Here is a 27,612-nt window from a genome sequence, read left to right as displayed (position 1 = left end):
GATTTCGTTATAAAGGTACTCGTTCATAATTAATTAAATAACCGTAAGGGAATTTAATATATAAACCGGTGTGTCTTTAAACTTATTTGAAACCCATATGTGTCTTATTAAAAAGGGTCAGGGGTCATGTTCGCGTTTTCTTTTAAGTGTCTATTTTACGATCCCAGTTCTATAACAAGTATTTTCCAATTAACTGATAACTGCACTTATGGGAATTCAAGCCTAGGTGGTTTTCTTTATCATCTGAATCAGTCAAGTTAATTTGTCTTGTGTTTTAGTACTTCTCTTTTGTAAATTAGTTTATTTTATTAGTTTAATATTAGTAACTAAAAACCCCCCTTTAAACAAATATAAAATAAATAGTCGTGTCAGTTTGTTGAGTCTAATTAGTTAATTCACGTAATTAAAGAGTCTCGTGGGTTCGATATCTGGACTTATTTAGCTATACTAGAGTCGATCGGTTCACTTGTCGGTCAGTAGTTTAGTCGAGTTTTAAAGAATTTATAGTATTACTTAGTGTCTAGAATAGCGTAATTTAGTTAATAATTATTTGACTACTTCCAGCCCATCAAGTTTTTGGCGTTGTTGCCGGGGACTCTTGGCGATTGCGTTATTAACTTCGACTAGATTTACTTGCTACATACATGCTATTTGCTTTATATATTTTGTTAGAGCCGTAGGAGTCAATTTTAAGTTTTAGTTTATATTTGTTTTATTTTTAAGTTTTTGAGTCTACTTACTTGGTCTTTTGCGTTTTTTAGGTACATGCCACATCTTCGTTCGCAAAGACCACTACTGGATAATAATGGATCCTCTCCATTGAAGTCTGGGTCTACACTAACATCATCACCACAAATTTCACCACCGTCAAGTCCGAGAAGTTTACCAGACGTTCAAATGGCTGACAACAGAATGGTTATCGCACAAGCTTTTGACGGTTTCACCGGAAACCATTCGTCCATCGTTATTCCCGAGATCGAAAACCCGAATTCATGGCAAATTCCATCATACGTCATGAATTCTCTCACCTAGCTAACGAATTTCATGAGTGTGAACATGAAGATGCACCAGCACACATTAACCAACTCAATCGTGTTCTTAAAACTTTTAATTTACAATGTGCTATTGAAGTGACTATATTCTTACAGTTGTTTCCATTTTCACTTGCAAGACGGGAAGCTCTTTTGCTCGACACACAGCCAGCCGGCACATTCACTACTTGGGATGCTCTTCGTTCAGTATTCATCAAGAAGTACTTCTCGCCTCCTAAAGCATCTCATCTTCGTGATCAAGCCACTCCTTTTACATGGAGCCAGATAAACATTATTATCAGGCTTGGGAGCATTTCCAGAATTTATTATCTCATTATTCACAAATAGGTCTCATACCATAGCCTCTTGTTCAGAAGTTTTAAATGGGCTAAATTATGAGACACAAACTCGTTTCGACAATGCTGCAGGTGGTAATCTGATGGATCAGAAGAATGTTATAGAGTGCAATGAAATTTTTTGAAAGTTTTGCTCAACCAGAATACGCCAAAAGGCCACGTCACGAGAATTCCATCCTCGTCACTAGTACACCTCGTCTTCTAGAGGGGTGCACCAGGTTAATCTAGACACTAGTGTGGTTGCTGCTTTGGAAAGTTTGACTAGGGATGTGAAGGAACTCAAGGCCAAGTTTGACAAGTAAGAGTTATGCAGGGGTGGTCATGGTAATTTGGAGTGTCCGTTGATGAATCAAGAGGTGGACTTTGCTGCTGGCCAGAACAATTTTTCCAACATTTATAACAATGGTAACAAAAATCAGAACTGGAACAATTACAAGAACCTGAATCAAAGAAATTCAAATTGGCGTCTTTCCGGTGCAACACCTGGTTTCAAGCTGCTTATAACATAGGGTATAATCGGGGGCAAAATCAATATAATTTGGGCAGAATGTTCAGAGTTCGAGTAATGGGCAATGTGTGAATACTGAGCAAGATATGAGTAGTGGAATGGGAATTCTAGAGGAGATGATGAAACAGATATTTGTTAAAGATCAAGCAACGTTGGAAAACATTAACTAGATCATGATTTATTGTTGAGGAATCATCAGTCTACTATTCTTGATATTCAGATATTTGTTAAAGATCAAGCAACGCTCATCGTTTATAATAGAGGCCTCTGGGTCATTTTCAAGTATTCCTCAAACTAATTTGGTTGCTCAGTTAAAAGCCATCTCCACTCGTAGTGATAGGGTTTTTGGTCCGGAGAGAATTAGTGGAGAGATTGAGAAGATGGGGAGGATGAGTTGGTAGATGAGGAAATAGAGATGGAAGCGCCTGGGAAGGTGTAACCTATACTGGGTCCAGCAAGTTTTGCACAAACCAGTGAGCCTATAGTGGAAGGAAGTTCAAAGAAGAAGCCAAGAGAGGTTAGGCCATCACCGTATTGATCATGCTCGTGTTTTGTTTCCTGCTTACCTTAAAAATCAAAAGTATACGAGGGAGTACCGGCAGTTTCTTGACATGTTTAGCCAGTTGAAAATTAATCTCCCGTTCATTGAAGCCCTCCAGCATATGCCTAAATATGCCAAGTTTTTGAAAGATCTTCTTAAAAGAAAGGAAAAGTTGGAGGAGCTTTCGACTGTTCCACTAGCGTTCTGCGGTAGTTCTTAATAGGTTACCAGAAAAATTACCCGACCCCGGCGTTTTTACATTCCATGCCTTTTTGGAAAAGACACGATGTGTCAAGCATTGGCAGATCTAGGAGCTAGCATAAACCTCTTGTCGTATTCTTTATATGAAAAGCTAGGCCTAGGAGAGATCACCCCTACACGTATGACGTTGTCTTTAGGTTATCGTTCCATTAAGTATCCTAGAGGGGTCATGGAGAACTTGCTCGTTAAGGTCGATAATTTGGTTTTCCCCACAGATTTTGTTGTTTTAGATATGGAGACCGATGAGAGAGTTCCTATAATTTTAGTTCGTCCGTTCTTATGTACTGCTAGGTCAATCATTGACATTTTTGAAGGAAAGATCACTCTTAGATCCGGCGATGATAGTGTCACTTATATTGCTAAATCCATGAGACATACGAGCGTTCAAGACGGTCTCATTGATCCATGTCATCCAATTTACTCAATGGAATCATTTATCTCGGGCATGAATACACGTCTTGATGATTTTCGTTCAGTCAGAGTTAGTGTGAAGGAGGAGCGAGAGGTTTCGTGTTTCTTGTGTGATGGTGAAGTGTGATAGAGAAAGTGGTGGTGGTAAGAGAAAGTTTGAGAAGGTTCATGGAGTTAGAAAGAAGAAAAGAAAGTTTGATGATTGGTCGGATCGTGATTCAGTATCTTTGAGGGCCATGGAGTTTTACCGAGGTGGAGGAAGCTCCACTCGGACAGCCAAGTGATTCACATAAGCTGAGTTCTTGAGTGAAAACTCAAGTTTAGAGTTTGTATATTTTATTTTATTTTTATTTCTGTTTTCTTTTATTTTTCTTTGAGTCACTAACAATAGTTTTTCGTAGTTTTGTTTTGTGTCGTCGAGTCGGTTCAAGGAATCACTACCATCATTGAGAGAGGAATTTACGAGAAGACGGAGTTCCGGGTAAGTTTTGCACATAAAATTGACATGAAATGGGTTTAAGAAGGCTTGATAATTTTTCTAAAATTTTTCTAAGGCATTAAGGCTTCCAAAACTCAAAACTTTCTGAAAAAAATGGCTCGTCGCGACGAGGCCAAAGGTGCTATCCGCATAGCGCGGCCAGCTATGGGAGACACACAGATACACGCCGCGTAGCGCGGCTAGGTCATCACGCCTGGTCGCTCGGTGCGGTAGTCTCTCTGCACCCATATATATTTTTTTTATTTTGTGTTATTCCTTGTGTTATTTCTTGTATTTTGAGTCATATTTTAAGGTCTAGTTGTTCAAGTTTTGTATAAGTCATCGAGTCACTAACGTAGTTTTTTGTAGTTCTTTGTTTTTGTGTTTTTAAGTTTTGCAGATTTGAAGAGAATGAGTGAGCTAGAGAGACGGTCCCCACTGAAGAGTTTAATGAAAAAAGACAAGTGTGGGGATGAAATAGCAGATGAGCCGTATACTTTATATTTATTATTTGCTGTTAATTATTCATGTTTTGTTTTAATATTGGTTGTTTTGGTGAAGTACTTGAATGTTTAATATATATCAGCTTGATAAGATATATTATTAGATATTGTTTTGACTATTTTTTGTTGCTTACGTTCATGTATGAGAGAAAGAGATACCATTTTCTGAGCACGTTCGTAATTGGAGGGCATTCATGGAAGAAGACTTTGGCATCATGTTTCGTGTGCATATTACCAGCTAAGTCTTTTCCATTATCTAGCTTATTAATTTTTTATTTTATTTTTGTTTTTTTTCTAGGTTTTTAACTTGGGATGAGAGGATTAGGCATGATCTCATAGACCTAAACCTCTCCGAGGACATGGTTGAGGATAGAAATCTTTGGAGAGTATAATTAAAGTTAATGATTTTTAAGAAGAAATGAATACCTTATGGCTTATACTTAACTTATTTAGGTCACATACCATAATGGTATTTCCTCTTCATATATTATTATTATTATTACTATTACTATTTGTATTATTAGTTTTGATATAACTGTTGAACTTTGATTCCCTTGTTTTGCTTAATACATATTATTATTATTAGTATTATTATTATTACTATTAGTGTTAGTGCTTTATATAACTGTTGAACTTTGTTTTCCTTTGTTTTGCTCCATACATATGTATTTAGAGCCGAGGGTCTCTCTGGAAGCCACCTCTTTATCTCTTTGGATAGAGGTACGGTGTGCCTACATCCCACCCTCCCCAGACCCTACTTATAGCTTTGCTGTCAGTGGGACTTCACTGGGTATGATTGATTGATTGATTGATTGATTAGTTTTTTTTGTATTCCGACTTTATTTTATTTTTATGTTAAGTCATCTTTATCCTTGCATTGAGGAGAATACAAAATTTAAGTGTGAGAATAAGATATTTGAGTCGTAATTTAAATTTGACTTATTAAAAAAATCATAAAGAAAATAATAAAAAATTTAAAAAAATGTTTTAAAAATGTCTCTTGAATATAGTTTTATGCGTGATAATGGAAGATGATGATAATTATCGGAAATTGGTTTTTCAAACTACTAATAATATGAGATAATATAAAAGAAAACGCACTTAACTTAGGATATGTCGGTAGGCTCAGCCTTGAGCATGAAAGGGCAATTTGATAAATGGGTAACAGAAATCTCTAGTGGGTAAAGCGTTTTGTCCGTGGAAAATGAGTAATGAAAGGTCGGGTCATACTCAAGCCTCAATTTTTTGTATGAATGTTATAAGTTTGAAATTTTGAATACGTTATCATATGATGTTTTGGTAGGTTTAACGTTAGAGTATGCCAAGTAGCCGATGATATTAATCTTAAATCGTTTAGCTTTAGTGTTTTACATTTCATTGGTGTATGGTTTTATAACCTTATATCTTGTATTGATGGGATGCAGCGGGTCTGGAGATTATGGGTCTGTATGTGGTTTATCATCTGGGTATTCATAACTCCTAAGTGGGGTTATGAATATTAAAAAGCTAAAAAAGAGCAAACCCGTGGTTATCTGCCAAACATAAGTCATTAAACTTTATCATTGCGTACTTAAAGTACAAATACACTACTAACTTGATCATCCACGCTGTTAGCCATGTGGGTCCCCTTGCTGCCGTATTATTACCATTAACTAACAACCACAAGGGACACGCCACATGTAAACCCTACAGATGAATTCATGCATACTCACTTATGGTGATGGGTTCGGGAAATTGCTTGATAACGGGGGTATGTCATGTTGTAGGGAACACTAGATAATTAATTAATTATACCTTAATTATATCTAATGGCTGCTTTGGTAAACTTTGATGCTTAAATTTATGTGGCTAAAAAAATACCCTTGATCGTCTTAACTATTCATAAAATTAAAAGAGCAACAAAAATTTTAAATCTGCTAATTTTGAGGTTTAAGTAAAGTTGGGTGGTTTGGTAAGGTAAAAACTAAAAATAAACGGGGTCATAACTGTGTAAACCACTGAGTTATATAAATAAAGAAATTGTTTGATCTTATTTCTTCCGGTAAAGATCAAGGCATGGGTTTTAAGTGGATAACAATATCAGTGATCGCAGTTTTTGCGTTTTTCTTAGCTTTAAAATAATCTATATGTTTTTAAGACTATATTTTTCGATTCTGATTCCATTGCATTAGACTTTTTCAGGGACGAAAAAAGAATAAGTGTGAGGATATTTGATATAATGATATATATATATATATATATATATATATATATATATATATTTCCCTTGTATATATTATATAATATTTAATTAACTTTTGTTCATTTTTAGTTAAAATTTGTATACTACTAACATATTTGAGTTTTGTAGGTTTCGGAAGTTGATCGTAGTTGAAAAGGGCGAAAAACGAGTCAAAATAAGCCTAAACGAGAAGCCGGAACGCATCAGGAAAGGAAACGGAAGGAGAGTCGGTCGGACCAACCTGTCAGACCCCCCCCCCCCATTGGAGCACGCCGCCACGCACGGCCAGCTCAGTTCTTTATGGTCACGCGGCTCGGCCAGCCTATTTTTTCAGAAAGTTTTCGATTTTGGTCCATTTTTGGGCCGAGTTCACTATAAATGCACCCTTAACCTTAACCTGAAGAAGACCTTTCAACCACCAGACAAAATTGGAGTTCTTGGAGTTTATCTTGGAGTTATTTGGCGGTTTTGAAGGCAAGGAATCACCTGGTAAAGAGCTTTACGTTCAAGATCGAAGACTATGGACTTATCACCTTTGATCTTTTGTTTCTATTATTTTCACCATGATTAATTTGCTAAGCTAAACATTATAGACTGTCAAGGATTATGATGAACCTCTGTTAAAGTTGAATTTTGTTTAGATTGTGCTTTTCGTTATGGTTTTATGAATCAGTAAACTTTTTAATTTTATTTGATTGATGCATATGTGTGCTTGGTTTTGTTTGGTGAGTTTTATTATTTCACATTATCCTTGGTGATTGTCTGTCATATAATAGGATTTTGTTAAGTCATTTACTGTGTGTTCTTGACTAGTTTGTGGTTAACTTGCAATAAAACCATAGGAGTAATATTATTAGTCAAACAAATAAAAGTGTGTTGCTAACCTAAAAAGTTGTAAGGTGATAGGTTATTGTTAGATCTTTGTTGATTAAGGTTGCTAGATTTAGTTCTTCGTAAGGAGTCTGTCTAGGTTTTATTAATTAATGTTGTCTAGCGAGTCAATTGAATTTATTAAATTACCTTTGATTTATGCGCTGTAAGGTTGGATTTCGTTATAAAGGTACTCGTTCATAATTAATTAAATATCCATAAGGGAATATAATATATAAACTGGTGTGTCTTAAACCTTATCAGAAACTCATATGTGTCTTCTTGAAAAGGGTCATGGGTCATGTTCGGGTTTTCTTTTAAGTGTCTATTTTACGATCGCAGTTCCATAACAAGTATTTTCCAATTAATTGATAAGTGCAACTTATGGGGGTTCAAGCCTATGTGGTTTTCTTTATCATCTGAATCAGTCAAGTTAATTTGTCTTGTGTTTTAGTACTTGTCTTTTCAAAATTAGTTTATTTTATTAGTTTAATATTAGTAATTAAAAAACCCCTTTAAACAAATATAAAAATAAATAGTCGAGTGAGTTTGTTGAGTCTAATTAGTTAATTTACGTAACGAGTCTCGTGGGTTCGATATCCGGACTTATTTAGCTATACTAGAGTCGATTGATTCACTTCCAGGTCAGTAGTTTATTCGAGTTTTAAAGAGTTTAGAGTATTACTTAATGTCTAGATTAACGTAACTTAGTTAATAATTATTTAACTACTTCTAGCACATCATACAACTTGAAACAAAAGTACGCAATAAAGAGACTAAGGATAGGCTATCTTTAGTATATCATACAGACGAAGAATAAGACAATGAAGATGACAAATAAAAAAAAAATATAAAGTTGTATTATTTGCTAAAAATTGTGTATTTTTATATTTAGTAAAAGTATTTTATTTTGTTTGTAAAGTATTCAGAATAAATCCTAATGAATTATATGTCTATTTAATGTTGTTATTTTTTACAAATTTTTAACTTAAAATTAAATTTTTTAAACTTAAAATCAAACAATTTCTAACTTCAAAATTAAACAGTTTGTTTAACTTAAAAGCAAACAGATTTTAACTTGAAATTAAACAATTTCTAACTAACTTAATTGTCTAAATCACTTTTGCTAAATCACTTTAACTAGAAAGTAAACAAATTCTAAATCAAAAATAAAAAAAATTCTAACTTAAAACTAAGCAAACTCAGAATTTGAGATTCTAACTTAAATATTAATTGTCGATCAAAATCTCCCAAATTGCTTACTAAGCCAACGACCTTCTATGAACTTGTGTTTCGAAATTTTCCACCCGTATGTGGTAGATTGTCTGAATCCTTTCAAACACTACCGATAAACTCCTCCACGCTGACAATATCTAATTTCTTGCACACTCGGTTGAGAAAACCCATCTCTTCGTCAAATACCCTTAACGCAATCTCAATAAACAAGAGATGGTTCTTGAACACTTGTACCTCCGACCCTACGGTGTACCACAATATGGGCCAAGGAGTCCTCGTAGTCGTCTTTGGTACAAACATTCATGTTTTCAAGAATAGAGCCTTTTTTTTATTTTTGGAGTAGAAAGAAATACATTTTTTGGTGTAAAAAATGGTTGATTTTGAGTTGTACTAGTAGATTATTTATTTCATTAATTTTTTTAAAAGAAAAATCAACAATGATCGATTTTATAGCCGTTGTGAATTGTTGAATTTATTTTGTAAAAACAAAACCCAATTTGTACTCAGTTTGGACCATCCCTGCCCAAATCAATTCCAACAGTTATTGACCAATACTCCTCATAGGCTCATACTCAGGTCCGGTTCCAACCTAGTTCCTGGAACAATTCCAACGGTTATTGACCAATACTCCTCGTTGGCCCAACATAACCCAATGCAAATTATATCAACAGAAACACCTAGAAATAACAGCACAGAACAAAATGTAAAGTAATAAGCAATACTGTTACTAAAAAATGAACAAGCACAGGAACCAAACATAAGTCATCAAACTCTTTAAGATTAAATTAGTACCACAACATATAAGGTTACACATTTGGAACAAAACTAAACTAATAGGATTGAACCACTTGACCGCATTATCAATCCTCTATTTTTTTATCTATATTTTTAACATTAAGAGAAAATAAAAGGATCATCTATTAAACTACCCAGATCAGTTGTTGCTAACTCCAGATAGTTATTGGGGATCAACCCTGGATCAGCAAGCCTGTATGATAATAATAACATATAAGAAAAATAAAATAAAACAAAAACTTTTTATAAAATGAAACAACAATTAGGGATGGTAATTATGACCCATTCTATAAAAGAAAAAAGTGGGTTAATTATTACAAACAAAAAAAAATTGCATGTGAGTTCATTTGTATTAACTCAAATCAAACGGGTCAAAACGGGCCACTCTTATAAACATTGTTATTAAAACGGGTCCAAACTGATACCTTTTTAAAGGCTATGCTTTGACTCAAAATTCATTTTGCTTAAAACTCGTTTTTGAGTCAACCTAGTTGACCCATCACCCAGCCCGACCTGCACAAAACTAAGAGTAAGCAATGAAAATATTCATACCTTGGTGCACCCTTTACCACTTTCAACTTGCTACCACTCACACCATCTACCACTTCTAAGCTGCAAACTCTCACAACATCTCTCAACGAAATGAAGCTAGGAGTATGCATCATTGTCCTACATTTAAGTTCGAGTGGCGGATGACTTATGACTCTACCTTCCTTTTTATTCAAGTCATAAAACAAGATATACCCTTCTTGATCAGACACCATTACCAATTCCCCATTGTTTCTGCATGTTAGAGGGCTAAGATCGTCCTCGTTGTGTAAAGTCCAAGCAGCATCGTCTATCACATATTCTCTACTCCATGAATCTTTCACACCATATTTCTTCATCACCCAAACACTAATCGTTGACTCCTCTGAAAAGGCGTCAAAGATTGAAAGACGGTTACCGACGACAATAAAGGCTAGATCTTTTTTCGCGATTGTGCAGCAATCCCTTGCCACATGGGCTGGGCCCGAAATTCCCCAAATTCATAGGTCTCGAAATTGAAGAAAACTATGAGATTTGGAACAGCCTTATCCAAGCACAACCAATGAACAGCTTTTTCAAAGTGGCATGGACTGTAAAGAGTTGTTGGAGAGAAGGGTAAAATGCCAAGGGACTGCCATGAGCCACAATCCTTTGCATAGTTCTCCCCAACCGCACCATTTTCTGAATACAGTGAGTTCGAATTAGGTGCTTGATCCTCTGACATAGTATCAAGATCTGAACCCTCTGAAATGGTATCATGATCTGAAACAACATCCAGTTCCATATCGGTATCAGAACCTGATTCTGAAATTAGATACAAATCCATAGACGAACAGGAAGAAACATCTGAAACGGGTTTCACCGGGATAAATGTGCGCAGAACTTCAAATTGATTTGTTTTGGGGCAGTAAAAGAAACCAGACTCAACAGTTCTGTCACGGGCTACAATTTCGGGGAGCAATGTGTATTCACCTGTAACAGGATTGTATATCATACAACGGTGAACATTATCACGCTCGCCCTCCAAAAGAACTAACCCGTTACAAGAATGTGTTATTCGAAAGCCATCTAACGGGTTGTTGAGATTGGGCTTCACTTCAACCCGCGATGCAGCATCCGTGTCCAAATCAATCAAGCGAATGCATGAAGATTGAAGCATTAATTGGGGTTCTGATTTTGCAAGATGTGTTCGTGCAAATTCAGAATCCTCTTTTATGAGTTTCAACAGTGATTTGGACACGGCGCAGCAAGCAAGGAGAGATGGCAATGGCAATTCGGTAAGAATACCTTCCAGATGGATTCTTGGGAGCTCAATCAAGGATCGGTTACCTGCTGCCATTGTATGTGACGGTGATGCGGCGGAGTCTGACGGCTGTGATTTTAAGGTTTTGGAAGTAGGAGTTGATGATCAGAAGGCAATTGGGGTAGGTCTTATATAGAATTTAGAGATATTAATTAGCATTAACTGTATGATGAGTCAGCCTAAAAATACATCGTATCATGAATAAACTGATATGGGTAGAAAACCAGAATAACTGAGAAACCGGTGATTCAGTTATGAATTTTGTTTTTTTATAAACGAAATCATAGTTCGTTTATGGTTATATGTGTATAAGTGACCGAATTAACAAAACAAAAACACCAAAGGGTTTGTTGCATTGTAGAGTGGTCTCAAGGTGTAGGCTTGTAAACGAACCGAACGTTCATGAACTGTTCAGCGGGAAATTCGTTTATGTTCGTTTATTTAGTTAAACGAACGAACATGAACACATGTTTTGCTCATTCATTTACGTTCGTTCATTTTTGTTTGTTTATTTACGTTCGTTTAATATTTAATACATACATAAGCAGTTATATATTTATATAAATATAAACACACTACGTGCTCTTTTAAACCACTAATCATGAAGTACATTTTGAATAAATCATGTAAATTTAAACAACGAACTTAGATGTATTTTTGGAAAAATTGTGACGCATTAGGTTTGTTAGTTTGTGTTCATTAATGGAAACTTATGTTCATTTGTGTTCGTTTATGTGTTGGTCAATTATGTTCATTTATGCTTGTTTAAGTTTATGTCGTTTACCTTTGTGAACTGTTTGTTTAATTTAGGTTTAAAACGAACGAACATAAACAAGACACCGCCATGCCTATTTTCTTAATGAACGAACACGAACAAAAAAACCAACTGCTTATAAAAAGTAAAAACTGAAACATCGATTATATTTTAGAGAATAACCAAACCGATAATCCTCACACCCGCCTGCATCTTTCTGAATTATCAATTGATAATAGTCCTGTTAGCGATTAACAACAATTAAAATCATAGACTGTAAGTGCAAGATATCTTTCTATCTAAAAATATTACAAATAAAATGTAATATATCCAACAATATCAATTAGATTAGATGCGAATCGAATATGATGATACTTACAGATACCCAATCTGAAACTTAGGGTTTGTTTATCTTTACATGTTGGATCCGTATGGATTGAACCGAGACTATGTTAATCATAATAAGATTGAAACTAATATTAATATGATTGTTCGCATCTTCTTCTTCGTCCTTGGCGAGAGGCGTAGCTAGTGTTTCGGTATAAATCAAATCAACTTTTTGTCAGGTTATCCCGGGTACCAGGTGTTTTTTATTGGTCGCTAAAATAAAAGCGACTTCTAATTTTCACGTGAAAACAAATTTGTTTTTACTTCTTAGGCTCGGAGCTATGTCGTAGTCGTATCACTGAGCTTTGCGGTTAACCTAAATAAACCGATAAATTTAATATATGCCAGTATGAAGAAACACTAAGTGACCCCGGCAGATTACGGATAATCTGAGGGTTAAGTAATGTTTCCCACGAGGATGAGGTCCAGCAAAGAAAGTTGTTCTTCAGGTGACCTGCAAAACAGACACCGTAAGCTCGTCACTGAGAAGGGGTGGTTCCTCCTTGTGACCACCCTCCGGCGTGAGAATCAGACTAGATTGCTCTGAATATAAGTGTATATTAAGAGATTGCTAGAGAAGATAAGATAATGAGATATCAAATGATGTCCTTACCATTCCAAGGTGTTGGAGTATTTATAGCCGAGGGTAGGTTTCCAAGAAGGTACAGCCGGCTGAATAGTATTCCTGTTCTACCAACAGTGGGCTACGCACAAGCCATGCTGGTTGGTGGATAGGCTGCGGCCGATAGTGACAAGGTCGGCTGTATACTGTTCCTTTACTGCCGGCTATGCACTGTTCCACCAACTGTAGGCTACGCACGTCCCATAGTAAGGGTTGGTGAGTAGGCAGCGGCTAATAGTGACAAACAGTACTAGAGGGTGCTCCTCCTCGTACTGTTGTCGGTGAGCTGTCACCCTGTGATTGGTTCATGGGCTGTTTTGGTCAGATCGTCTGTTTTGCCCATACCTTGGCAGGTATAGTACAAAAGATCTTCCAAAAGCATACGGACTGGCTCATTTGGGCGGGAGTATTCCCGCCTTGCTCATTCCTTCAGGTGACATTACTGAAGTAGCAATAGTGCCTTGTGCGTGTAGCCTTGCTATCAGTGCGGGTAGCCTTCCCTGATGGCTTGTATCCGCAACTGCGGGAACAAGCGGGGTACTTCACCATTGGGAGGCTTTCCCTGCGGGTACAGCTGGCGTACTGCGCGTAAGGTCTTCTCTGAGCATGGTGGGTCCTGCGGAAGCAGTTGGTCGTTGCGCAGACGTCCCTCTTCAAGGTGAGTCTTGCGGGTCCAACTGGGCTCTGCTGGGACCTACCTCTTCACAGTAGACAACCGATCACCCAAAACTTCTTACTCCCATGACCTTCTACTCTTGGAGGTGCATCCAGGGGTGGTATACTCTGATAACCCGGATCAAGGGTTTGAAGATTTGCGCAACCGAGCGCAGTCTTCGTTCATGGAAGCGGGAGTTCTTTTATATCTCCGCTCGCGCCATCCCCCTTGCCATGAAGTTCAAGAATGGGCAAGCACTCCCCAGCCTTCACGCCTCCAACTACCAGGAGGCGGAATGGTTCTCAAAGATTTCCCGAGTCCAATCTCCGGTTTACCGCTTTGCGGAGTCCGGGATGGTGATGCTCGGGATGAGCCGGGTGTGGAAGGATGCGGAGGCGCAAAAGATCCCGATCGTCCTTGAATACGGTTTGAACTCTGTCCCTTACGGTATGCTCTGTCTTCTTTGTTTATATAGGTTTGTCTTCTAACTGTTTTTCTTTTATTTCAGAGGGGAACGACTTGCAGTCGCTCCTGCATCCGCGGGAGGCTGATAGTCCTGCTCGGATGGGTACTCGTGCTCTAGATGAGAACGAGTTGCCCATCCTTGAACAGACGGCGGATCGGTTCGTGGAGGTCTACCCGCCAGGCCACGAGATCCTGAGCGCCAGGCGGCCAGGTAAGGCGTTATTCAACCCTCGACCCCTCAATGCTGAAACCTCTGCTGGAATTCCACTAATCTTGTGTTCTGATGAGGAATCCGCAGATGGTCCTCCGTTGGTGCGGAAGAAGAAGGCTGCCGGCGGGAAGGGGAAGGCGAAGGTGGCCTCCACTGCCGATCCGGTGCCTCGGTCTGACTCAGAGACCGAGAGCGAGGAGGTGGCGGGGAACCCTGGTGGTGATAAGACCACTGCTCCGGAGGCTGCGACGACTGTCACCTCCGGAGAGCCCAGGACGACGACGGTGAGCGGCGTAAAGAGGCCGGCTCCATCGGGTTCGTCCCCGCCTGTTCGCACTTTTAGGCTCAAGAAAACCCGTAAGTACAAACTTCCTTTATTTTTAACTTCATAGCTTTCCATCATTGATACTTATCTTCTTTGTGCAGGCGTGGATGCTACCGCATTCCAGGGTGGAGCGGGGAAGAATACCTCCGGACCCATGACGGTAGGCTTGGTCAGCCTACCTGAGGCGACGACCCAGGCGGCTGCGCCTGCTTCAGTTGGTTCAGTTGCCCACCCAGTTGAGCCAACTGTTCCAACTGTGATGACATCACCGCCGGCTGTCAGTGCCATATTTACTGAATCTTTCACTGAGCCGGCGGTGACTTTTTCTGCGGACTCCTCCGCAGCGGCGACCACGGTTGTGAGTTCACCTCCGTTGGTTTCTACTACCGCGGCGGCCTTCACCATGCCTCCTCCGTCATCGGCAACGACGGCCGATCCTTCAGGTATGCTTGGGGCTTCTCGCCAACCTCTGCCTCCTTCCCATCTGCCTGACCTCTTGGACGGATTTCCCTTGGGTTCAGGTGATGGGTTTGGCGGCTATCTGCCTGTTGTCGACCCTACAGGTGCGTAGGGTTCTTTTGGCCTTTTATTTTTTTTTTTTTTTGTATCATCTTTTCCTAACTGCTTTTTGTTTTTTGCAGTGTCGGATTCCAATGAAGTGTATGTTCCACGATGGAACATCCGCCGAGGAACAACCCTTTCGCACGCCTGTGGAGTACGTGGAGTGGGCTCGTCACGCAGCTCCCAGTGGTGCGTTGGGGGAAGCCATGGCTAGCTACCAGGAGGGTAGGCTAACCAATGAGCTTCGGGTTCTCCTGGCCCAGATGCAGCCGCGCGTCGAGCTGCTTTGTCGTGAAAACGACAAGTTAAAAGCAGCTCGCATCCAAGAAGTAGCTCAGGCGCGGGCTGTCCGGGAGGAGAATAGGAGGCTTACCGCAGTGGCTGCGGAAAAGGAGAAGGCCTTCAAGGCCCTCGAGGTTGAAGTTCAGGCCCGGCTCGAGGCCCGTTCCAAGGCTGCCCAAGCTGTTAACGAACAGCTTCGGCTGGCTAAGGAAACTGCACGGAACGCAACCGAGAGGGCCACCAAGGCTGAAGCTGTTGCTGAGCCTCTACGCCTCGAGAATGAGGAACTTAAAGCCAAACTAGAGGCGCTCCAACAGGCTCATGATGCCTTGGCGATGGAAGACGCCAAGAAGCTCCAAGAGATCTTGGACCAGAGGGGCGTGCTTGACCACACTGAGCGGAAGCTAAAGGGCGTTGAAGAGGCTGCTGCAAAGGAAGTGTTGCTTGCCAACCTCAATAAAAGTGAAGCCGAACGCGCCCGTAACCAAGCTCAAGCCGCCCTCCAAGAGGCTCTGGTTGCCAAGAAATGGCTTCTTCGAGAAGCGTTGTCTCAGGTAAGCTTAACTTCATAATGTCTTTACGCTTTTCTTTGTAAATAGAAAAGGTTTTGATACTTGTATTTTTTCTTGTAGGTTGTGCATCGAGTCTTTACGAACACATCATACGACGATGCCATGAGCGCAGCCCTCAACGCTTCTCATGAGGATGGGGAAAAGGCCGGCTTCCTGCTTGGTCTAGGGTTTGTTGAGAAAGGCATCCCGCCTTCCAACTTCCCTTTGTATGATGTGGATACTGAAGCTGTTTATGACCAAGCAGTGAACCAGTATGCCGCCTTCCCGCATCCGGTGGTGGAGAAGGTGAACGAAGTCGCTGCTGCTGATGATGGGCTAGCTATCCTTAAAGCTTTCCTTGAACCGCCACGCTCTACTGATGGTGCGGGTCCAAGTGGAAGTGGTCCTGAAGCCTGATCCTGAAGATCCCTTTCCACCATTAGAGTAGATTTTTATTTTTGTATAGCTTCTTTTGTATGCGGGTATGCACCCAGCAATCTTTGTAATATTTGAATTTTGATGGAATAAAGATTGTGTTAATTCCTTGCCTTGTTTATTTTACGCATGTTTTGATTTAACTTAGCAATTTCTTTAGTACTTAGATAAGTTAACTTTTTAACGTGGCAAATTATAAGTTTGTTTCGCTTCCTCTTTCATGATTGTGCGGGTATGACCGTCACTTACACTTAGTAGGATGGCTTAACTTTACTTATATCTGACATGCGTGGAAGTTTTCCTCATCTTTTCCTTTGAAATTTTCTAAGTGTTTAGAATAAGTTAACCTTTGAACGTGGTAGATAATAGGTTGAAGTTTTGCTTCCTTGCTCGTGATTGTGCGGGTAAGACCGTCACTTGCACTTAGTAGGATGGCTTAACTTTGCCTACATCTGACCTGCGTGGAGGTTTTCCTTAAACTTTTGAAATTTTTACCGTTTTGTGTTTATGCGGGTTTTGCCGCCTTCCACACGTAACGACTTCCCATATTTATGCGGTGAATACCGGCACATCAGTGTGGGAAGTTCATAAGTATAAAGGTAAGGCTATCAACACATTGTGAAAGGAGAATCATTTCCATTAGAAGTGGCTCTAGGCCTTTTCTTTACAAGTTTGGAATTGATCTACATGTAACATTTGCGTAATTGAGCTCCATTCCATGTTCTTGGGATGGGAGTGCCATCGAGCCTTTCGAGCCGGTATGCGCCCTTTCCCAGAACTTCTTTGATAATGTATGGCCCTTCCCAGACCGGGGCCAGTTTTCCTGGGCGTTGTTGGTTCGAAGCCTCGTTGTTACGCAGTATGTAGTCTCCTACATTGAAGTTGCAGAGTTTTACCCGCGTGTTGTAGTACTTTTGCATTTGTCGCTTGTAGTTCTCTTCACGCACTGCGGCTAAGTCTCTGCGTTCCTCGGTTAGCATAAGGTCTAACCGTCTTTCCGCATCATTGTCTTCTGGCTGAATCAAGACCCTTGGTGAGGGTAAACCAATTTCGACCGGGACCATGGCTTCAGTGCCATAAGTGAGACTGAACGGGGTTTCTTCCGTACTGGCCTTTTTCAGCGTTCTGTTTGCCCAAAGGACGTGCGGAAGTTCGTCCACCCAGCCGGATATGTGTTCCAAGAGTCTTTTCTTTATGCCTTCGACGATGCTCTTATTTGCTCTTTCTACCTCACAATTACCCTGCGGGTGCGCCACTGAGGTAAAAGTGTGGGTGATTTGAAGTTCTTCCAGCCACTTTTGTAGCTTCTTGTCAGCAAAGTTGGTGCCGTTATCGCTCACCAAATTCTGTGGAAGTCCAAAACGACAAATAATAAATTCCCAAATAAATTTTTTGATATGTTTCGCGGTTGTTTTGGCTAAGGGTTTTGCTTCTATCCACTTGGTGAAGTAGTCGATGGCTACCACTAGGAACTGAACATTTCCTGCTGCTGTAGGAAATGGGCCTGTCACATCGATGGCCCACTTCTGAAATGGCCATGAAGAGGTGACTGGAACAAGTTCATTCTTCGGGCGATGCGTGTTGGGTGCGTAGAGCTGACAAGACCTGCATTTTCTGATGTATGCCAGCGCATCCGTATGCATCCCCGGCCAAAAGTATCCCGCGTTGTTTAGCTTAGCTACAACAGAGTGTGGACCTGCGTGTACTCCACAGATGCCTTCGTGTACTTCCCTTAGCAGGTAGTTAGCATCTTGGTTGTCCACACATCTTAAGAGTGGGCCAAGAAAGTTACGTCTGTAAAGGATGTCATCGATGAGTTGATAATTCAGTGCTTTACAGCGTAGTTTTCTTGCCTGTGTTTTTGACTCTGGTAGTGTACCTGCCGCAAGGTATTTTATTATTGATGTCATCCACGTTTCTGTGCCGGTTTGGATGACACAAATTTCCTTGTGCGGGACCGAAGGTGCCTCGAGGAGTTCAATGCGGATGTCCTTTCCCAAGTGGGTGAAGGCTAATGATGCAAGCTTGCTTAACGTGTATGACTTTGCAATCGTTAAAATCGCGCATAAGGGTTTTTGCTTGTGCGAGGTACAGGGCCATTGTGTCGTTCACGGCCGTGTACGTCCCGTTGATTTGTTTGGCTACTAACATGGAATCCACGTGGGCTTCCAAGTGTTTCACTCCCATCTTACGCGCAATTCTCAGCCCGGCCAAGAATGCTTCATACTCGGCTTCGTTATTCGTACTTGGAAAATCCAGTCGAATAGCGTAAGTGTATTCTTGGCCTGCTGGGTTGGTTAGTTTCAGCCCTGCGCCTGAACCCTCGTTACTGGCTGCTCCATCAGTGTAGAGTCGCCAGACATCATTGATGTCCTGTGCTGGAGAGGGTTGAGCCTCTTCCTGGCACTCTTTTTCCCGCGATGCAGGCACTTCCGCAATAAAGTCGGCCAAAACCTGGCCTTTTATGGCTGGTCTTGGCTTATACTTTATCGCGTATTCCCCCAACTCAATTGCCCATTTGGCTAGGCGTCCCGATAACTCGGGTTTGCGTAGAACGTTTGCAAGTTTGAAGTTGGAGAGAATGGTGATTGGGTGACCCTGGAAATATCGTCTTAACCTGCGTGAAGCGTGTATAAGTGCTAAGACTAATTTTTCGAGGGTAGAGTACCGGGTTTCTACGTCTGTTAGGATACGGCTGACATAATAGATTGGCATCTGGATGCTTTTCCGTTCAACTAGCAGGACCGCCCCGGTTGCTCTATCTGTTGCGGAAAGGTATAGGATTAACTCCTCCCCCGCTTTTGGTGCTGTAAGCGTTGGGAGTTCGATCAAGCGTGACCGAATCTCCTGAAAAGCTGCTTCCGCTTCTGGTGTCCAGCGGAAGTGCGTTTTCTTTAAACAGTTTCTCAACGTTGACACGAAAGGAAACGACTTATCCGCGTGGTTTGCCAAAAAGCGATTAAGTGCGACTAGTCGTCCATTCAGTGTCTGAGCCTGTTTGATGGTAGTAGGTGATTCCATTTTGATAATGGCTTCGATCTTTTCAGGGTTCGCTCTGAAGCCATCTTTAGTGACGATGACCCCCAAGAACTTCCCTTCTTCCATTCCAAAGGCACACTTGCTCGGGTTGAGCTTCATGTTTATCTTCCTGAGCGTGTTGAAAGTTTCTTCGATGTCTTTCAACATCGCTTCTGCGTCAGGGCTTTTGATGACCAAGTCATCCATGTAGACTTCCAAGTTCCTCCCAATTTGGGCATGAAACTGGTTGTCCATCAGGCGTTGGTATGTGGACCCGGCATTCTTAAGTCCAAATGGCATCATTTGGTAACAAAATGTGCCATCGGGCGTCCGAAAAGCGGTTTTGTCCTGATCATCAACGGCCATGTGGATTTGATGGTACCCCTTATACGCATCCAGGAAGCATTTAAGGCGAAACGGTGCTAACGAATCCACCTTAAGATCAATTTCGGGTAACGGATAACAATCTTTGGGGCATGCTTTGTTTAAGTCCTTGAAATCTATGCACATGCGCCATTGTTTGTTATTCTTCGGTACCATAACGGGATTTGCAACCCATGTTTCATATCTGCTAACGCGTACGATGCCTGCGTCAAGGAGTTCCTTGACTTGGGTTCTACACGCGTTAGTTTGTTCTGGCCCCATTACTCTGCGCTTTTGTACGACTGGCGTAACAGCCGGATCGCACTTGAGCTTATGCTCTGCCTTACTTCGGGGTACACCAGTCATGTCAGCTGGTGTCCACGCGAAGATGTCAGCGTTTTTCTGTAGTAAGCGTTTGAGTAAGGTGCGGGTGGGATCAACAACTGTTGGGCCAATGGTAACGGCCTGGTCAGGGTATTTGCCGTTGAAGGCCCATCTTTCCGGTTCGGTGATGGTTGGTTTAGCCATCTTTGGTTTGGGTTTAGATGAGACAGATGCGATGCATACCTGGGGAATGCCGGTGATCATCGCTACACCCTCAGCTGTTGGCCATCCCATCATGCCGTGGACTGAAGATACCACGGCGTTGAATCTTGCCATCCCGTCTCTTCCGAAGAGAATGTCGTATGTGTGGTGTGGCTTCCTCATCACGACAAAATCCACGTCTTCTGTGCGTGAGTGATTCCCGTCCGTAAGAGTGACGGGGAAAGATAGGATACCCAGGGGGGTGTTTGTGCTGCCGTCGAACCCTTCCATCAAGGCGTAGATCGTTTCCAGGCGTTCCTTGTCTTCGTCATCTAGCTTGTCAAAGAACTGCCTGTACATCACCGTTGACGAGGCGCCGTTGTCAGCAAGAGTGCGAGAAGTGATGTAGTGCCCCAGCTGGCTTTTGATGACGATAGGGCCTTCTTTGCTGGGTCCTCCTGGCACTCGCGGGAAGCGCACCTCAGCTTCCTTCCACGCGCATGGTTCTGTCGCTCGCCTTTTTCTTCCTCTGATGTTGCCATGAACCATGTTGATGCTGATGTCAACGGGCTTTCGTCCGTTGCCTCTGTACCGGTTATCATTCCTTCCTCCCTTCTTGATTGATGCCACAAGGTGTGCAAGTCTTCCATCCTTGACGAATGTTCAACAATATCCTTCAAGGATGTACACTCCTCGGTACTATGACCTTTTGTCCCGTGGAAGTCACAGGATTTGCTTTGATCCGCATTAGGTCGCTGCCGGATCATTGGAGCTTTTGGCCATGGTAGTTTTTCGGTGGCAAATATCTCCGTGACGCTTTTGGTGAGTGGCGTCCACCGGTGTTTTCGGCTTAAAGGGTGTGTGTTATCTCTTCCGCCAACAAGAGGGTGAGAGCTGGATGAGGTGTCAAAGTTTACCCTTGACTGCCAAATACCTAGCTTCTTCTTTTTGTTCTGCCGGGCGATCCGAACATTGTTTTCTCTAGTCCTTTGCGTGTAGTGGTGTGTACTCTGGGGAAGATCCCTTCCCAGTTGCTTCTCCGTCTCGGCAAAGCGTTTGGCCGCCGTCATGATGGCATCCCATGTGGATGGCATGCCGTCCTTACCCGTCAATGTGCGGATAAGCTCTGGGTATTCGGCGCCCTGGATGAAAGCGGCGCGAACAAGATCTTCACTTATGTTGCCCAGACTCAGCTTTTTGGAGTTGAAGCGAGTGATGAAGTCTAGTAAAGATTCATCCTCCTCTCTAACGCAGTTGAGGATCCTCCACTGTTCTTCAGTATATTTCCTCTGTTGGCTGAAGTGTTGGCTGAACTTGTTCTGAAAGTCCGCCCAATCATAGATGTGGTGGACCGGTAAACGATCGAACCATGCCCTGGCCGCTCCAACCAGAGTCATCTGGAACATATAACACCACGTGGGTTCCGTCCAGTTACTGACGGTTGCCCCCGCAATGAATCTGTTCAAGTGGTCGTCTGGGTCGGATAGACCATCATAAGTGCCGATGTTGGACATTTGTTTGGCACTTCTCGGGGGGCGATTGCTTCCGCAATGTCCCTTGCAAACTTGGACTTTCCTGCATTTGCAGCAGTTGGTCTAAAGGTTTCGGAGAAGTCACGTGGGTTTCTCCCCGCGTTCGTTGGTTTAAAGGTTTCTCCGAAATTCCTTGTCGGTTGGAAGTCCGTTTCCTTACGCTTCCCTTTTGCCTTATGGCGAGGGTTTGCGTCGGTATCGGATTCTTCCCGCTCATCGTCCGAGTACTCGCATTCACTGTTCATGTTGAGATGTTGGCGAGTACTGCCGAATTCGTCAGCCTGTTGAAGTGAACGCAAGCGTTCATCCAACTCAGCTTGGAACTCTTTCTGACGTGCTTCGGCCCACGCCTTAACTTGATCGAGTGTTTGGCGAGGGACCCTCGTCCGTTTCTCCAACTGGGCATCAGTGAACCCCAGTGAAATATTGTTTACTGCACTTGTCCCGGCTTGGGTAACCGGGGTAGTGTTCGTAAAATTTGTATAACCGCCGGTGTTCCCCCTAGTTGTTGGGGTTGTGGTTACCGGGGTTTCTTGGTCACTTACTGGCTTTGGGACCGGAGTAACGTTAACCATTTCTTCAGAAATTTTGAAAAAAATAAGAATTAGTTCTAGCTTTTATGCACGGATGGCGCCAATGAAGAAACACTAAGTGTCCCCGGGCAGATTACGGATAATCTGGGGGTTAAGTAATGTTTCCCACGAGGATGAGGTCCAGCAAAGAAAGTTGTTCTTCAGGTGACCTGCAAAACAGACACCGTAAGCTCGTCACTGAGAAGGGGGGTTCCTCCTTGTGACCACCCTCCGGCGTGAGAATCAGACTAGATTGCTCTGAATATAAGTGTATATTAAGAGATTGCTAGAGAAGATAAGATAATGAGATATCAGATGATGTCCTTACCATTCCAAGGTGTTGGAGTATTTATAGCCGAGGGTAGGTTTCCAAGAAGGTACAGCCGGCTGAATAGTATTCCTGTTCTACCAACAGTGGGCTACGCACAAGCCATCCTGGTTGGTGGATAGGCTGCGGCCGATAGTGACAAGGTCGGCTGTATACTGTTCCTTTACTGCCGGCTATGCACTGTTCCACCAACTGTAGGCTACGCACGTCCCATAGTAAGGGTTGGTGAGTAGGCAGCGGCTAATAGTGACAAACAGTACTAGAGGGTGCTCCTCCTCGTACTGTTGTCGGTGAGCTGTCACCCTGTGATTAGTTCATGGGCTGTTTTGGTCAGATCGTCTGTTTTGCCCATACCTTGGCAGGTATAGTACAAAAGATCTTCCAAAAGCATACGGACTGGCTCATTTGGGCGGGAGTATTCCCGCCTTGCTCATTCCTTCAGGTGACATTACTGAAGTAGCAATAGTGCCTTGTGCGTGTAGCCTTGCTATCAGTGCGGGTAGCCTTCCCTGATGGCTTGTATCCGCAACTGCGGGAACAAGCGAGGTACTTCACCATTGGGAGGCTTTCCCTGCGGGTACAGCTGGCGTACTGCGCGTAAGGTCTTCTCTGAGCATGGTGGGTCCTGCGGAAGCAGTTGGTCGTTGCGCAGACGTCCCTCTTCAAGGTGAGTCTTGCGGGTCCAACTGGGCTCTGCTGGGACCTACCTCTTCACAGTAGACAACCGATCACCCAAAACTTCTTACTCCCATGACAAAAAATTTTGGATCATCCGCTTACATTATATTATATCATACTACATTACAGTTGTTACATCATTTTTTGTTGCATTGTCTTATCGTGCACCGCATTACATTAAGTTACAATATTCGTGTTATATAATATTTTTTAAAATTAATTGTTAAAACATTATATATATATTTAAAAAGCAGATTTTGGTTGTGAGACAAAAGTCACTATAGCTAAATGGACAATCATGTCAGCCTTAGGTACAATGAGTAAATGCATAAATTCAATTCACGCATTTGAATTTCAACCACCCACGTGTTCCTCATTTCTAGCAGCAGCACTCTTCACCAAGCTCTTTCCTCATTCGCTCCAACGTCTCTTCCATCTGACGTGGCCTCAATGCTGATGGCTGTCACGCGCCTGCTTATCATGAGGACTTCCATCGTCACTCCGTTCCATCTGCACCTTCCTTTTGACAGATATTTTTTCGCTAACAAATTTACAAAGTCAACTTGTTGGATTTCTTAAGCTATATAGATGAAGGGACCTGAGATTCTTGAACATTCTTGGGTACTTTAATTCTTATTTTTTTCATATGATGTACACCACGTGTAATGTTATTTTTACTTATTCTTATTACATTGTTACTTTAATTTTCCATTGTTGCATACATATACATGTGCAACCCCTAATTTATGTAACTCTAATTTGACGTGTACATTCTACCTTCCTACTGGCTTTATAATATGTGGTTTTCAGCTACTCGAAACATTTAGCGGTTGGGAACTGTAGCTTCAAGCTCTTTTTTCATAGTTGGAGCCATTGAAAAAGAAAGTGCAAGAAGCGGATGATCCGCAGCTTGATCTTAGATCTGATTTTTACAGCTACACTCATACCAGGTGTAATTAAGTTGGTTCTCGGTGTTTTCGGGTCAACTTATTGACACATAAAGTTCAGTTTTTTTGGCTGATATGTGACTAATTACCTAATTAATTTTTAACTATGTGTTTTATAATGTCAACAGGCTAGGGATCTTGGTATATTTTTTGTCACATTCTACAATTACTGGATTCATGGGTGGGACAACAGTCATCTGCCTTCAACAAATTAAAGATATTCTTGCTTTTTAGAATTTTACGACACATGAGTTAAGTATAAACATGAGCTATAATGCTACAGATAGATATGCATACTGTAGATATGCTACATGTGTGTGTCTTAAAACTAAAAGGTGACAAAACGGGCGGGTCGAGTGATGCAACGGCTCAAATTAAATAGTTTTTCAATATGGGTCAAATGTTAGAAGCATTTTTGTTTCACTTCCTTTGGCCCATAACCTTATTGAAGTTATATAACTTTTAAATCTGTCTCCTATAAATATTATAGAGGTAGGGTACCAAAAAGACCCAAATACCCTTAAGTATCACCCGCGGGTCGGAGAGAACCACCTTATACGTCACCCGCGGGACATATGGATCACCCACACAACTTATAATACGCGGAAGCATCTGGCCAGGTTGTTATAACCGTGCACATGGCCAGGAGTTAACTCATCCTATCATAGAACGACGCGTGTCCAGGTTGTTATACCCATGCACATGCAACGCATAGCTCAACCTATCGTATGAGGGCACGTGTCCAGGTGGTTACGAGAAGCATCTTCTAGAAAGGGACAGTTGGCCCAATCACATTCCCACCTCCTTCGGCTATAAATACTCTCTCAACCTTCATGAGGTATTCATTCACTCCCAACTGTAACGTCCCCGAAATTTCGATCCAAAAATGATAAGTTAGTAAAACTAAAGGGGTTTAAAAAAATAAAAATCCTGATTTATTGACCCATCGCGATACGCGATGGGCATAGCCAGAGAGGCCATCGTGATACGCGATGGTCCTTGATGACACATCAACACGTGTCACCTGGAGGTGACACGTGGCAGACGACGCGACACGTGGCAGAGCGTGTCTTAGAAAATGACACGTGTCCGCCACGTGGCAACACGTGGCAGAGGATGGTTAAGACAGTGACACGTGTCCGCCACGTGGCGACACGTGGCACTCTCTGAGTAATGCGTGCCATAGCGGTACACGATGACCTAAAAGAAAGTGTCTGTCGCGTACCGCGATGGAACCACTTTTCAACAATAAATAGGAGGTCATAACTCTTTCATTTTCACACCCAAATCCCTCTCTCTCTCTAGAATACTTTCTCTCTCTACCTCGATTTCCGTGCCACCGACCCGACAATCATAACCTCGTAATCCGCAGCATATACCGACGACACCTCGAAGTTTGTACCGTCAATCTCGACAATCGACGCACCTCGTTTTGCGTGGCGACCTCGTAACGCGTGGCAACCTCGTAAACCGTGCCGACCCAAGACGACTCGGCGTTCCGCCTCGAAGTGCGTACCGACGAGTTTTGAAGACCGACGTGCCTCGATTTGCGTGCCAAGGGTTGTTGATCAAGATTCTCAAAGTACGTGTAAGCGTCGAAGTGCTGCCCGAGAATCTAGAAATAATAAGCTAAGCAAGGTCAGAATTCTGTCCGAATAAAATATTAATAAAATAATAAAGGCTTAGACCCTAGTCAGGGGTATAGCCTAGACCTTGATCAAAGACCACATTTGGTCCACCACTGGAGTTCAGCAGGGGGGCCCTTTGGGACCTCTTCTTTTTGCATTAGTTCTGCACCCACTTTTTCATCTAGTCCAGAGTTCCTGTAAGCTTCTCTTTCATGTTTGGTACCTAGATGATGGTACAATTATTGGGGACTCTAAAGAGGTTGCCAAAGCTTTAGATATTATCAGGTCGGAGGGTCCCCGCCTAGGCCTTGAACTTAATATTAAGAAAACCGAAGTATTTTGGCCGTCGTGCAATGGGGTTAAGGTGCAGGAGGGGGTGTTTCCCTGTGAGATTAGAAGACCGGTGCTAGGTGTGAAACTCCTCGGGGGAGCCGTTAGCCGGGATGCCGGGTTCATCAGTGAACTTGCTATGAAAAGGGCTTCCCGAGCTGTGGAGTTGATGAGCTATCTCCCGCATTTGCGGGGCCCTCAATGTGAGCTCCTTTTGCTCCGCTCATGTATGGGAGTTGGAAAGTTGTTGTTTGGTCTCAGAACATGCCAACCTGTGTATGTAGGGGAAGCAATTTCTGTGTTTGACAATGGCCTTCGGAGGGCGATTGAGTACATCGTGGTTTGTGGTGGTCCCTTCTTTGGAGATTTTCAATGGAGGTTGGCATCACTTCCGACTCGTTTTGGAGGTTTGGGTTTATGTTCAGATTCAGACGTTTCTACTTATGCGTTTGTGGCCTCGAGGGCGCAATCTTGGGAATTACAAGACCACATTCTTCGAGGTTGTGGTATTGATGGGTTTGACTCCGATTATGGGAGTGCGATAGATCGGTTGCACATTTCACTTCCCGATTTTGACATTAGCGGTTTCTCTAATAAAGACACCGCCCCCCCCCTAAAGCCCAACATGCTTTGGCGAGTGCCCTTTATAGTGGAATCATCAAGAGTTTGGAAATGAAGTTTGATTTATCCCCTCGTCAGAAAGCGGTGTTTGAGTGTCTTCGGGCTCCTCGGGCTCAAGATTTCTTAAGTGTTCTCCCTATTGAAGGATTGGGCCAACATATGTCGGCTTTGGAGTACCGGGCCATCCTGAAGTATTGGTTAATGATCCCTTTGTTTCTGGTAGATGAGCCGTGCCCGGTTTGCCGTAAGGTTTGTTTGGATTCTTTTGGCGAGCATGCGGTTCACTGAAAAGAGTTTTCTGGGTTTAAGTACAGGCATGATTTGGTGAGGGATGTTCTATGCGATGTTCTTAAATGAGCCGGAATTTCGGCTAAAAAGGAAGCCCCCGTAAACTTTCTTACGGATCCTCAAGAAGGAAGATCTACATTACGACCGCCCGATATACTTGTTTTTGGGTAGGTAGGGGGAAAACACGCTTGTGTCGACCTCACAGGAGTGTCCCCTCTTGTTGGGATTAGGGACACTGGATTTGTAGCAGGCCAGGAAGCATTGAAGGCGGCATCGGGCAAGGTTGCTAAACACGAGAGAGCTTGTTTGGAGAATCAACACGTGTTTATCCCCTTCGCCTTTGACACTTTTGGTTTCTTAGCTCCGGATGCCGTGGACCTTTTGAATGGGGTTCAGAAAGTTGTGTATAGTAACGTATCAGCCCATAAGAATCAAAACTTTGTTTTTAGTCGGATTGGGTTTGCTATCCAAAAGGGGGTTGCGGCGCAGCTT

The 27,612-nt window shown here is 42.3% G+C and overlaps 1 protein-coding gene across 1 annotated transcript; it reads right to left on the bottom strand.

Moving 5' to 3' along the window:
- Window positions 1-9,268: 9,268 nt before the first annotated feature.
- On the bottom strand, window positions 9,269-11,078 carry LOC143546023 (uncharacterized). Its single transcript, XM_077037778.1, has 3 exons — window positions 10,300-11,078; window positions 9,764-10,204; window positions 9,269-9,404 (listed from the first exon to the last, which is right to left on the bottom strand). Exons 1-3 carry the CDS (start codon window positions 11,076-11,078, stop codon window positions 9,311-9,313), a joined length of 1,314 nt encoding a protein of 437 aa, XP_076893893.1. The 3' UTR covers window positions 9,269-9,310.
- Window positions 11,079-27,612: the final 16,534 nt, after the last annotated feature.

Source organism: Bidens hawaiensis, unplaced genomic scaffold, assembly GCF_021521415.1.
Source record: "Bidens hawaiensis isolate Kalapana, Puna unplaced genomic scaffold, B.hawaiensis_p1.1 tig00014159_1, whole genome shotgun sequence".
NCBI classification, from domain to species: domain Eukaryota; kingdom Viridiplantae; phylum Streptophyta; class Magnoliopsida; order Asterales; family Asteraceae; genus Bidens; species Bidens hawaiensis.
The sequence above is the reverse complement of the archived record's forward strand: the minus strand, read 5'-3'. Positions and strand labels throughout refer to the sequence as shown.

What these genes read in the sequence shown, in the direction of transcription:
- LOC143546023 (XM_077037778.1), bottom strand. Translation starts at nt 11,078, where the DNA reads ATGGCAGCAGGTAACCGATCCTTGATTGAGCTCCCAAGAATCCATCTG. An exon ending in TTTGAAAAAGCTGTTCATTG is followed by an intron (nt 10,205 to 10,299) that starts GTTGTGCTTGGA and finishes CCATGTGGCAAG; the next exon opens with GGATTGCTGCACAATCGCGA. An exon ending in GTGGTAAAGGGTGCACCAAG is followed by an intron (nt 9,405 to 9,763) that starts GTATGAATATTT and finishes ATTATCATACAG; the next exon opens with GCTTGCTGATCCAGGGTTGA.